At 38.9% G+C, this 10,889-nt stretch overlaps 1 protein-coding gene across 2 annotated transcripts in view; it reads right to left on the bottom strand.

Moving 5' to 3' along the window:
• Positions 1 to 2,526: 2,526 nt before the first annotated feature.
• MRRF (mitochondrial ribosome recycling factor) overlaps positions 2,527 to 10,889 on the bottom strand; it is a 62,198-nt gene continuing 53,835 nt past the window's right edge. Inside the window, exon 7 of one of the 2 annotated variants that reach the window (XM_008056793.2) lies at positions 2,527 to 3,473. In XM_008056793.2, the coding sequence (XP_008054984.1) occupies positions 3,396 to 3,473 (78 nt within the window). In that variant the 3' untranslated portion in view covers positions 2,527 to 3,395. The remainder of the gene's footprint in view (positions 3,474 to 10,889) is intronic. The other variant, XM_021711720.1, reaches the window with a different exon arrangement.

The raw sequence follows: 10,889 nt of genomic DNA on the forward strand, positions 1-10,889 counted from the left end.
GGAAGAGGTAAAATAAAAAAATAGCAGAAGCACTAAAAGGAACCAAAATGGACGAGTTCAAAAACTGTTATGAGTAATGGAAAAAGTGTCTTGATAAGCGTATTGTTATCAAACGGAGAGTACTTTGAAGGTAACTGAAGTTTAAACATGTAGGAATATACAATTTTTATGAATAAATTCCTGGGTTTTTTTTTTAGCTCCTCCCTTGTATGTACAAAGAAAGGTCTGAAAGACTATATGCCTAATTTCAAAAGGGAATAAGATTGGATCCTTGAGTTTTTTTATATTCCAGTTTCTTTTGTAATTCCCAACACACACACACACAAATAAGAAAAAATAGAGAAAAAAAGATTCTCAGATTCTCTTTGGTCTGAATTTTTTATGGGACTTTGAAAGCTGTTGAACTGAACAGAAGAGGTGGTGAATTCTTCTGACAAGTGTAAGAATTTCCATACCTAGCTTTTCTTTTTGAAAGAGAAACTACAGGAGGAAGAGAGGAAGAATGAATTGCTCTAGCATTCCTCATTACTCAGCACATCCAAACAGGTAGTCTCATTCTCGTCTCTGCCACCACTGCAGCCCTGACACACTGAGCAACACAGAAACTCTTTGATAAATGTCAACTGAAATAGAACCATCAGCTGAAAGCCATTTGCTGAGCTGTCTGACTGCCCTGGGCTCGAGGTTTTCCTTTATTCATTTATCATGATACAGCTTTGGCCAACATATACACAGGAGAGAAATTGTTGACATGTGGAACCCAAGTACAGAAAATCTTTCATTTTCCCCCCGTCTGTTCACCAAATAAGTTTTTGTTTATTTAAAGACTACAGAGGATTTGGCTGTTAAGAACTGAATGCCTTTGGAGTGGAGTTACAACATAATTTATCATTTCCTCTGTTTATTAAAAAATCCTGCATCTTTGAGAAGCACATTTGCAGTGAGGGGGATTTCGGCCACTCATGAAAGACTGTTGCAAAGCCCCCATCATGTGGCTTACCCCAAAAGAGGCTCTTTAATTGCCATTTCTATCCCTGTTTTCCCCCCAGCTGACTTCCAATCACATGATGCCCACTAAGGGCTGGTAAATGGGGTTTGAGGACAGGTAAGCAGGACAGGAGACTGCATTACTTTCTTTCATCTTTCACCTAATTCTGACTTTGAAGCCTCACTGGCTGTTTCACAGCATGTTCCACCAGTATAAGCAAAGGGAGAAATGCAACCCTTATTACCTCTGCACAGGACAGTGTTTGGGGAAAGTCAAACAGCAAGGAGAAGTTGGATGCCACTTTGAAAGAACTTGTCTAGGCCCTGGCTGCCATCAAAATGGACTCCATTCTGAAGGCAAAATCCTGGCAGAACTGGAATGAACTTCCTATTTTCCACACATTATAGATGGCATTTTAGTTAAATGCACTACACACCCCACAAAGACAAGGGTCTTGTCTTACCCATATCTGTATTCCCAGCACATAGTATAGTACCTAACAAGCAGTTGGTGCTCACTAAATGCTTACAAAGGCAATAGGATGCAATGATTCCTTCTGAGTTGTTGAACACATGGAGGTCCTGGGAGAACAGTGAGTCCAGAGGGCGTGGGAGCTCTGCACCCTTTCTTCATACTTTGCCCTAGGAACCTCTTTATCCAACTATTCATCTGTATCCTTTATAATAGCCATTAAACCAAGTGTTTCCCTGTGAGTCATCCTAGCAAATTCATCAAACCATGGAGAGAGATGGAAACTCTGGTTTGTAACTGGTCAGTCAGAAGATAAGTGGTCCAGACTTCTGACTGGCATAAAGTGGAGGCAGTCTTGTGGGGCTGAGTCTCTCAACTTGTGGGATCTGACACCATCTCCAGGTAAGTAGTGTCAGAAGAACTGAATTATAGAGCAAAGTTCGTGTCTGGAGAACTGCTTGGTGTGTGGGGAAAAAAGCCTCACACATTTGGTCACAGAAGTGTTCCTTCCATGTTGAATGTGAATATAGCAGGAAAAAAAAGTTCTTTTTTTTTTCCTTTTACATTAGTGGGCAGAGCACAGGCTTTAGAAACAGGCCCCAATTTGAATCAGCTCTGCCACTTGCTAGTTGTGTAACTTTACCTCTTTATAAAAAACAATGACAATGAATAATGAAAACCCTCTACTAGCGCTGTTACTTTGGACAAGTTACCTGATACGGTCAAGTCTTAGTTTTCCTATTTTTGGGAGATAATACACATCTCTCAAGTTTACTGTGGAGATTATAAATAATGCCTAGATCTAACTCATGATGGCTATATTATGAATGAATAATATGATGAATGGATGGATGGATGGATGGACGGATGAATAATAATTAACTGGGGGTGGGGGAGAAAGAACCTAACTTAACCCAGTACCCAAAGATGGGCCACGACAAACCACATGTCTGCCAACAACGGCAGATCCTGGAGGAAAGGTCTTATTACCAAGTAAATGCTGAGGACAAGGACAAGAGTAGAAAAATGACAGAAAGACAGAGTTAAGAACAGAAAAGAAGTCAGAATTTGCTGGGTAGCTACTGTGCACAATTTATTCACAATACAGACATTTGAATGCTTACTATGCTGTAGGTATGACATCAAGTTCTGAGGATACACAGACTAATTAACTGGCAAAAAGAATACTTAGGGTTCATGTAAAAGCAGTAGACTGTGCTATGAGAGCTGATAACAAGGGTCCTAGGTTGGGGGAAAAGGAAGACTTCCCAGAGCAAGTGATATCTAAGCCAAGACCTGGAGATGAATAGGACTGGCCAGGTAAGGAGTGGAAGAGTGGTCCAAGCAGAGAAAAGAACACGTGTGAAGATGACCCAGAGGCAAAATTACTGTTCTGGTTGTTTCACACACAAGTCCTTAGAGATCATCAATCCAGACCAACTCTGTCCTTTCTTTTGAGGCTATTATTCCTTCCAATCTATTTCAATTTTATTGTTTGGCAAAAATGGGCCTCTAGCAAAGGTGTCTAGTTACAGGTGAAGGTGCACAACAATCTAAGTAGAGTTGGGGACAGGGTCTGACTAACTGTTTGAAAAGGAGGCTCCTGAGATGAGGAGCAGGTGGTACTAAGCTTGCCTATGGTCCCAGTCCCTTGATGACATCACAGCCATGGCAAAGGCCCAAGTAAAGGCCCTTTGCTAGCAGCAGATACTACCTGAGGGCCACCCATGCCAGAAGGCCCAGAGAAGAATGGGGTGGGCAGGGGATAGGAGGAAGAAAATCAAGTCTGAGTATTTCACTGGAAGGCTGGGCCTCAAAAGGACTGACGGCATAGTGACAGCCTATTCTGTACAGATGGGGGGTGGAGAGAGATGCCAATTTGCCACCCATGGGATCCACCAAAAACTCTGAAGTGTTGTTGGCCCTTGATGGACTTTCATCCAAGGAGCTCTTTGGTCTTCACTTCCAGATGCCTGTCCAGCTCTGCAACTGTGTCATCGGCCATTTGGCTGATCTGCAAGAGCACAAAATGAGATAGCCTGATAAATGGGGTGGAAGAAGGTTAGAGGTACAAATATTCCAGAAATATGAAAAGATTATCTGGGAAATAGTAATAGTGACAAGAGTTCATGTTAATTAAGTTCTAGCCAGGCACTGTACTAAAAACTTTATATATATGTTCTTATTATTTCCTAACAGGAAACTCATGTGATAGATACTATTATTACTCACATTTTTCAGATAAGAAAACTGAGGCAGTTAGATTACTTACTTAGGAGAGACAACTACAAAGTAGAAAAGACAAAATTTAATCCATGGTAGTCTGATTCCACAGCTCCAAATCCTTAACTATTATTATATGATACAGAGAAGCCAATTTTATCTGTCTCTTAATGAGCCTCTAGACTTTTCTACACCTCACACACTTTGTATATAAAGCCCTCATACAATTGATAAGAAGAATATTAAGATCCCAATACTTAAGCAGTAAAAAAATGCCTTGAAAAAAGATGAGGTACACATCTGGTTAACAAACATGGAAAATTCAACAGACATCGAAGAAATGCAAATTAAAACAAGATACAATTCAGCTATCATAGTTAACAAAATTTGATGTTGTGGTTTTTAATTACAATATTCAATGCCAGAAAGCTATGGTGAAATGAATACACTTACATGTCATCGACAGAAATTGAAACTGATGCAAATGTTCATACCATTTAACCCCAAAATCTCTCAGCTTAGAAATTATCACATAAACAGGATCTAAAAAATTTTCTCAAGTTCTATACAAAAAGATATTTATCTTAGCTTTATTTTTAATAATAAAAATCATAAAATCTAGAGTTATAGAATAGGGAAATAGTTGAATACATATAGTCATTTAAAGTATTAAGACTGTCTACTTCTTATGGATAGGGTATACATATGAATAACATTCTAGTACATATTTCTAAAATGTATGAATGGTTTATAACAAGCATAGATTGCTTTCTAAATCTAAAAAAAATTTTTTTTCAATAATGTCTCAAGATATTTGTAATATCATAGAAACATGCTCATGCTATCCTTGAATTAAAGAAACAGCAGGATACAAAATTATGTACATACATAATAGAAATGATTTCTAAAATATGTAACAAAAATTGCTTACTTTTAAAAACTGAAAGGAAATTTGCCAAGATATTAATGGTGGTTATCTTTTAGTGATGGGAAGATAGGTAATGTATTATTCATGTCCATATCTGTCACATCCAGCCTAGGGACCTAGCATATACCAAGTTCTCAGGAACTAATAATAAGTGAATAATTACTAAAGTTTTCTGTGCTTTTCTGTTTTCCAAATTTTCTGAAATAAATCTGTACTCCCCCTAAGAATGAAAAATGAAACACAATACAATTTAGTAGGTGCTGCAGCCTCCCTCCTATGTCTAGATGGGACTGAAGGCAGGAAGCTTTGAAGGCAGCAGTGTGGTGCCCAAGATCTGTGTGCTCAGCAGCACAGCGGCTGACATCTTTATTTGCAGACCACAGGCCTTGGCTGGGAACTGGGAACTAAATGCACTAAAGAGGGTAAAAACTAAAAAGGATTTAGAGCAAGTCCCAGGCAGATAGACAGCCAGGCTCTCGCCATAGCAACAGCTGTACATTTCTTCAGCTAGAAAAAGCAAAGCTCCCGGGGCTGCCAGACACTCTAGAAGAGTTGGACTTAGAATGTCAGCTTGGTCCCTCCTCACTCAGCCAGCCATAAACCTTTGAGATGCTTTTGTCCCCTCCAGCTGCCCTGCATGGGGTGTGGCCTGGTGCCCAGCAGGACCTCAACAACTGCAGGTTGGCAACCTGGGACAGCCTCCTCTGGAAAAATGGCTTTGAGGGTAGTTTGGGGATAGGGACGGAGACTAGGAGGAGGAAGAAACCTACAGTAACAATGCTATTTATTTATTTATTTACTGAGTCAGGGTCTCACTGTCACCCAGGCTGGAATGCAGTGGCACAATCATGGCTCCCTGAAACCTCAACCTCCTGGGCTCATGCAATCCTTCCACCTCAGCCTCTTGTGTAGCTGGAACTACAGGCATGCACCAATATGCCTGGCTAATTTTTAAAAATTTTTTGTTGAGAAAAGGTCTCACTACATTGCCCAGGATAGTCTCAAACTCCTGGGCTCAAGCAATCCTCCTGCCTCAGTCTCCCGAAGTGCTGGGATCACAGGTGTGAGTCACTACTCCCAGCCTCTACAGTAACAATTTGGTAATGTGGGTTCTGGGTTAAATTCTCAGTAGGATAAAAATGCGTAAGTCATTTTCCCATTTAGAGTCTCCATTTCTTTATCTATCAAATGAGGATGCTAGTCCCTTCCCAAGAGAATAGTTGTGAATCCTGAATATACAAGCCCATTTTAAACCGGTTATCTGTTATGCAAATATTGGTTTCGTTACTATGATTTTTACTATCACTTCTGAACCAATTAATAAAAATATGTACTAACTTTTTACCATATTCTAGGCACAAAGTGCCCTTGGGGACAGTCTGCCTGCAAGTTCATCTTTTTCATCTTTATCAGACTTTTAAAAATATTGATGATCAAAGGCAACCACACTGCCAACAAGAGCCTCCACTTACTGAGTACTTACTATGTGCCAGGCACCCGGCTAAAATTTCACCTGCATCATTGTACATAATAATTACTACATATGAAATACTATTTCCTTTACCATTTTATGAACAGTAATTCACTTGACAGTTGCATAGTAGTTATGCAAAGGTGTTTTGTTCTGTTACTACATTCAAATCCAACAACCTCACATAACTTCTACCAAGTAGGTGGAGTAGGTAATCTCTCCATTTTAAAAGGAGTATACCAAGGCACAGAATGTTAACTGATTTGCCCAAGATCCCATTAAAAAGTCAGTGGTATGGCTGAGCCAAGAACTCATTTTACCTTGATGATGAGTTTCAGGCTCCAATTCTCTTTGGAGGGATCCACACCACTTGGCCTAGGCCTCACTCATTCCAGGCAAGCTGAGCTAGGGTCATCAGAGAGTCAATTCCAGTCCCAGATGTAAAGTCACAAGGTTGGGAAAGGAGTGGGATAAACAAACAGGGTGAGCAATTACTGAGGACCAGCAACCATACTAGCCACTTTAAAGTATGTAGTGTCATTTGGTCTGCGTATCTCCTGAAAGACAGGCACTTTCTGTTCCCACTTTACAGATGAAGAAACAGAGGTTCAGAAAGGTGAAGCCATTTGCTGACCTTATCAGCTAAGAAAAGAACTAGAATTTTAATCCAAGCCTGACTCCAAAGCAGGGGCTCTTTCCATTGCAATATGCTGCCTCATAAAGATTGTAACAACATCATCATCATCATCACCATCACATTTGTTACTTACAAGTTCAGGAAAACAGAGGTCAGGGACAGAGAAGGAGGATGGCAGGAGCATAGAGTACGCCCCTGGAGCAGGCCTGCCTACAAGCCATCCTTGAAGCCTGGCTCAAAACACCCACTGGCTTGCCGGGTCCAAGATGGACTATTTCCAGTCAGCCAGGAGCCTCCACTCCTTTAGCCCTACTAGCACCTAGTTTCACTCATTTCAGAGCAGCTCTATTTCACAGAGAAAGGCAACAGTGAAAGGATCTTGGCCAGAGTTATTGCTGGTTTCTGCCAAGTACTTTAATGATCATCAAGTCCACTGATAGCAAGCTAAAGCAAAGATGAAACAGCAGGCTGGCAGACGTCATAGTCCGGAGTAGGAAGACCCTAGTCCTTCTTCAAGAAAGCTAGGGTTTGGAAATTTGGCGGCGTTGAGAGAGTTTGGGGGTTAAGCATGACTGTAAGGATAGAACCTACAACTGAATCATTTCATTCTTATATACCAAAAATTTAAGAAACATTTTTAGAATACAGTTTTTAATAATCTGACCTCAAAAGAATTTTGAAAAATTTTAAAAACAGAAAAAATAATATCAAAATTGTTCATAGTCCCATCATCTGGAATATCACCTTTAATATTTTAATGTGCATAAGCTGCCAACCCTATGTACATGTGACTTTTCTTTATAAAAATGAAATCACAACCCCACTGCATAACCTACCTTTAAAAAGAATTTTTTTACCATGTCTGTAAAATATTTGTATAAGTGTCATTCTACATAGACTGCAATGAATAAATATAAAACTATTTATTTTCCCACTGTCAGAAATTTAGACAGTCTCAAGTTTCTACTATTTTACATAATATGTCAATGAACATCCTTATAGGTAAGATTCTTGACTATTTTGGATAAATTCCTATGTCACTGAATCAGAAATGTATGGATTTTGACATATATAAGGTATATTGTGCTCTAGAAAGGTTGTATGAATTTATACAAAGAACAACTTAACCTTTTCTGTAGAGTGTGAAAATAAATACAACACCATAGCCAAGATAATCATTTAAAACTCATATTAAAAATTCTAGATTCAGGTGTTAGGGGTTAGGAAAGGCAAAATTTTATTTAAAAACGCACATACTCTAAAAATCTTGCAAGCAATTAGGTGGTACATGCCAGAACTTTAAAAATATGCATTCCCTTTGTGCAGCAATTCCACATTGGGACGTTCTATTCTAAGGAAATCATCTCAACAAAGACTTATGTGTAAAGATATTCATTGGAACTTCATTTATAATAACAAGAAAGTTTAAACAAACTAAATGTCCAAAAAGAGGACTTATGAAAATGAATTAAGGGTATAACCACAAGATGGACTATTCAGCAGCCATTAGAAATGGTTTTCTGCAAAGAGTTTTTCAAGCTATAAGAAAATGCTAATGCCAAACAGAAAATAAAAGCTGGATACAAAATTGTATATATACTATCTGTTCTCAATCATGTTTAAAACCATGTAGTTAAAAAAAGCAAAGAAGAAATAATCCAAAATGTTAAGAGCAGTTGTCTCTCCAATGTGAGATTATAGAATGAGTATTTCCCAGTTTTTCTAAACAATCTTCTGTACTCTACATTCTCTACAATGAACACACATTTCTTTGATAAGGAACAAAAGTAAACAAATACATTTTAAAAAAACAGTTTGATGAAGCAATAATCATAGTCTTATATGTATGTATGTATGTATGTATATATATGCCAAAAAATGTATATATATTTTAAGAAAAGAAAAAAATGTATTAAAATTTTAATAATCTATACCGAAAACAAAAGATGAATACAAGTCACGTTTGACTTCTGCAATTACATGAGGTGCTCAAAGTGGTTACTATCAGTGTCCAGACACTTGTGATTATGGCGAACTATTGTAGAACTTGTTGCCGTGAGAGGCCTACTGGATCTTCCCTTGTGTACATCACACGCAGTACCACATGTCTCAAACTTATCTTGAATACGTGCAATTGTTAGGCGTGTTGGAAGTTCTGTTGCATACTTACACCACTGTCAATGTACTTCCACACGTTTTTGAATTTCAAATACCACTTCAAAACGGTCTTGCTCTCCTTGAATGACAACCACGTCTTTGTCATTTTCTTTGTACTGCCTGTCACATGGCGATGCTAGCATTCATGTGATTAATGCCATTTTTTGAGTGAACATCATACTACACATTGCCACCGTAATTCAATTCAACTTCGAAAAGTAATACACAGATAATATCGCTTTAAATGTATATACATTTTTTTGGCACCCCAGTGATATATATCACAAAAAAAAACACACACACCAAAAACTCCAGTTTGGTGCCTTCTGATGGGAAAAAAGAACAAAATGAAGTGTATACAAGGCTGTCTCCTGAATATTTTTCTACCCAAACTTTTAGCTGGATGACAATAAATGAAGTTATCAACAATATTAGTAAGAACTAACATTTAAATAATATCTTTGAGAAGACATCTATGATATATTGTGTAATATAAATAGTACGATTTTTTCTCTTAGAGAGATTACTTGAAAGTCCACACTAAAATGTTAACAATGATCTCTGAGTGATAAGATTTCAATTATTTTGTTCATTTTTTTTACTATTAAGCATGCATTATTTTAGTATCAGGAAAACTAATAAAGCTATTTTCAATTTGAAAAATAGTAATAATCAACAGTAAGAAGCACTGAAAAAAAATCAAATCTAATCTGAAGAAGATGGTGAAAAGCCAGTGCTAAAGAGTGAAGGCTTCCAACAAGGCCTTTGTCAAGTGGGTTTTATCAAGTGTGGGTTATTTGATCATTTTTCTTCTTTCAAGGAGTTGTGGGCTCTGGTCCCTGAGGCAGATGCCCTGACTTGCTGAGTGAGGAGTTTCTGGTAGGCCCTTGGAGGTCAATAGGCTTATCACCAGGAAGCAGTGAAAAGGCAGTGTTGAATGCAGAGATGAAATCCACAAGAAGCGAGTCCAGGTGGAGTCAGGGTCCAGACTGTTTAGAGGTTTAAGCAGTGCTCAGAAAAAGCTAGCCTAATCAATGAACCTCCTCTTTTAGCTGATGCAGGGAAAGAGAAGGGCAGAAAGATGGCAGGAGGCGAGTTCTGAGGGTTTAAATGTCAGGTGTACTAATGGTGCTTTCTAGCAGCCAAGGGAAAGCCTAGAAACTACCAGAAGCAAGAGACTCCTAGGAGTCAACTAACTTCCCCAAGGTCACAGGACATCAAGTGCAGAACAATCTTTTTTTAACTCTGGTGCCTTATGGGGTGTATTATAAGGCTTGTAGGTCATTGTCTTCCATATGTGCATTTGCAGAATTAAGTATCTAGGATCTTAAAAAAAAATACATTCCAGTTGGGTGTGGTGGCATATACCTGTAATCCCAGCTACTCAGAAGGCTGAGGTGCGAGGATCACTTGAATCTGATAGTTCAAGTCCAGCTTGGGTAACACAGTGAGACCTCATTTCAAATGAAATAAAATAGTACGTTCCTAGGCAAAGCTACTAAATCAGAAAGTGCAGGATCAGGGCCTATGAATCTACCTAAAATTCTCCCCCAAGAGATTTTGTTGCCGGCCTACAAAACTAGCAATCTAACTGCTGGTCCAGGAGAAAGGAAGCAGCTAGTAAACTGATGGCCTCCTCTAGGAGTTCCCCTAATGGCTCTTCTTGCCTCTCATTCCTTCCCTCTTCACTCCGTATCCAGCCCATACAACTGTTCAATATTCCTAAAATAATGCCTGTATTGTGGATGAGGAAGCTTTGGGGCCTATCAAGCCCTCTATATTACACTAAACATTACTAATTCTATCTCCTAAATACTGGTAAATTCATCCTCCTAGCTCACTTCCCACTAATACTACTCAGGTTCAAGCCACTGTCACTTCCTGGTTGGATTTCTGCAACAGCCTCCTGGTCCCCCTGCTTCCAGTCTTGCCCCCTACAATCTGTTCTCTACCTGGCCACCACAGTCATCTTCCATAAACAGAGATGTAATCTCCCCACTGTCTGAACAAAATT

The sequence above is a fragment of the Carlito syrichta genome, unplaced genomic scaffold (assembly GCF_000164805.1).
Source record: "Carlito syrichta isolate Samal-C Ts95f unplaced genomic scaffold, Tarsius_syrichta-2.0.1 Scaffold302529, whole genome shotgun sequence".
Lineage (NCBI taxonomy): Eukaryota > Metazoa > Chordata > Mammalia > Primates > Tarsiidae > Carlito > Carlito syrichta.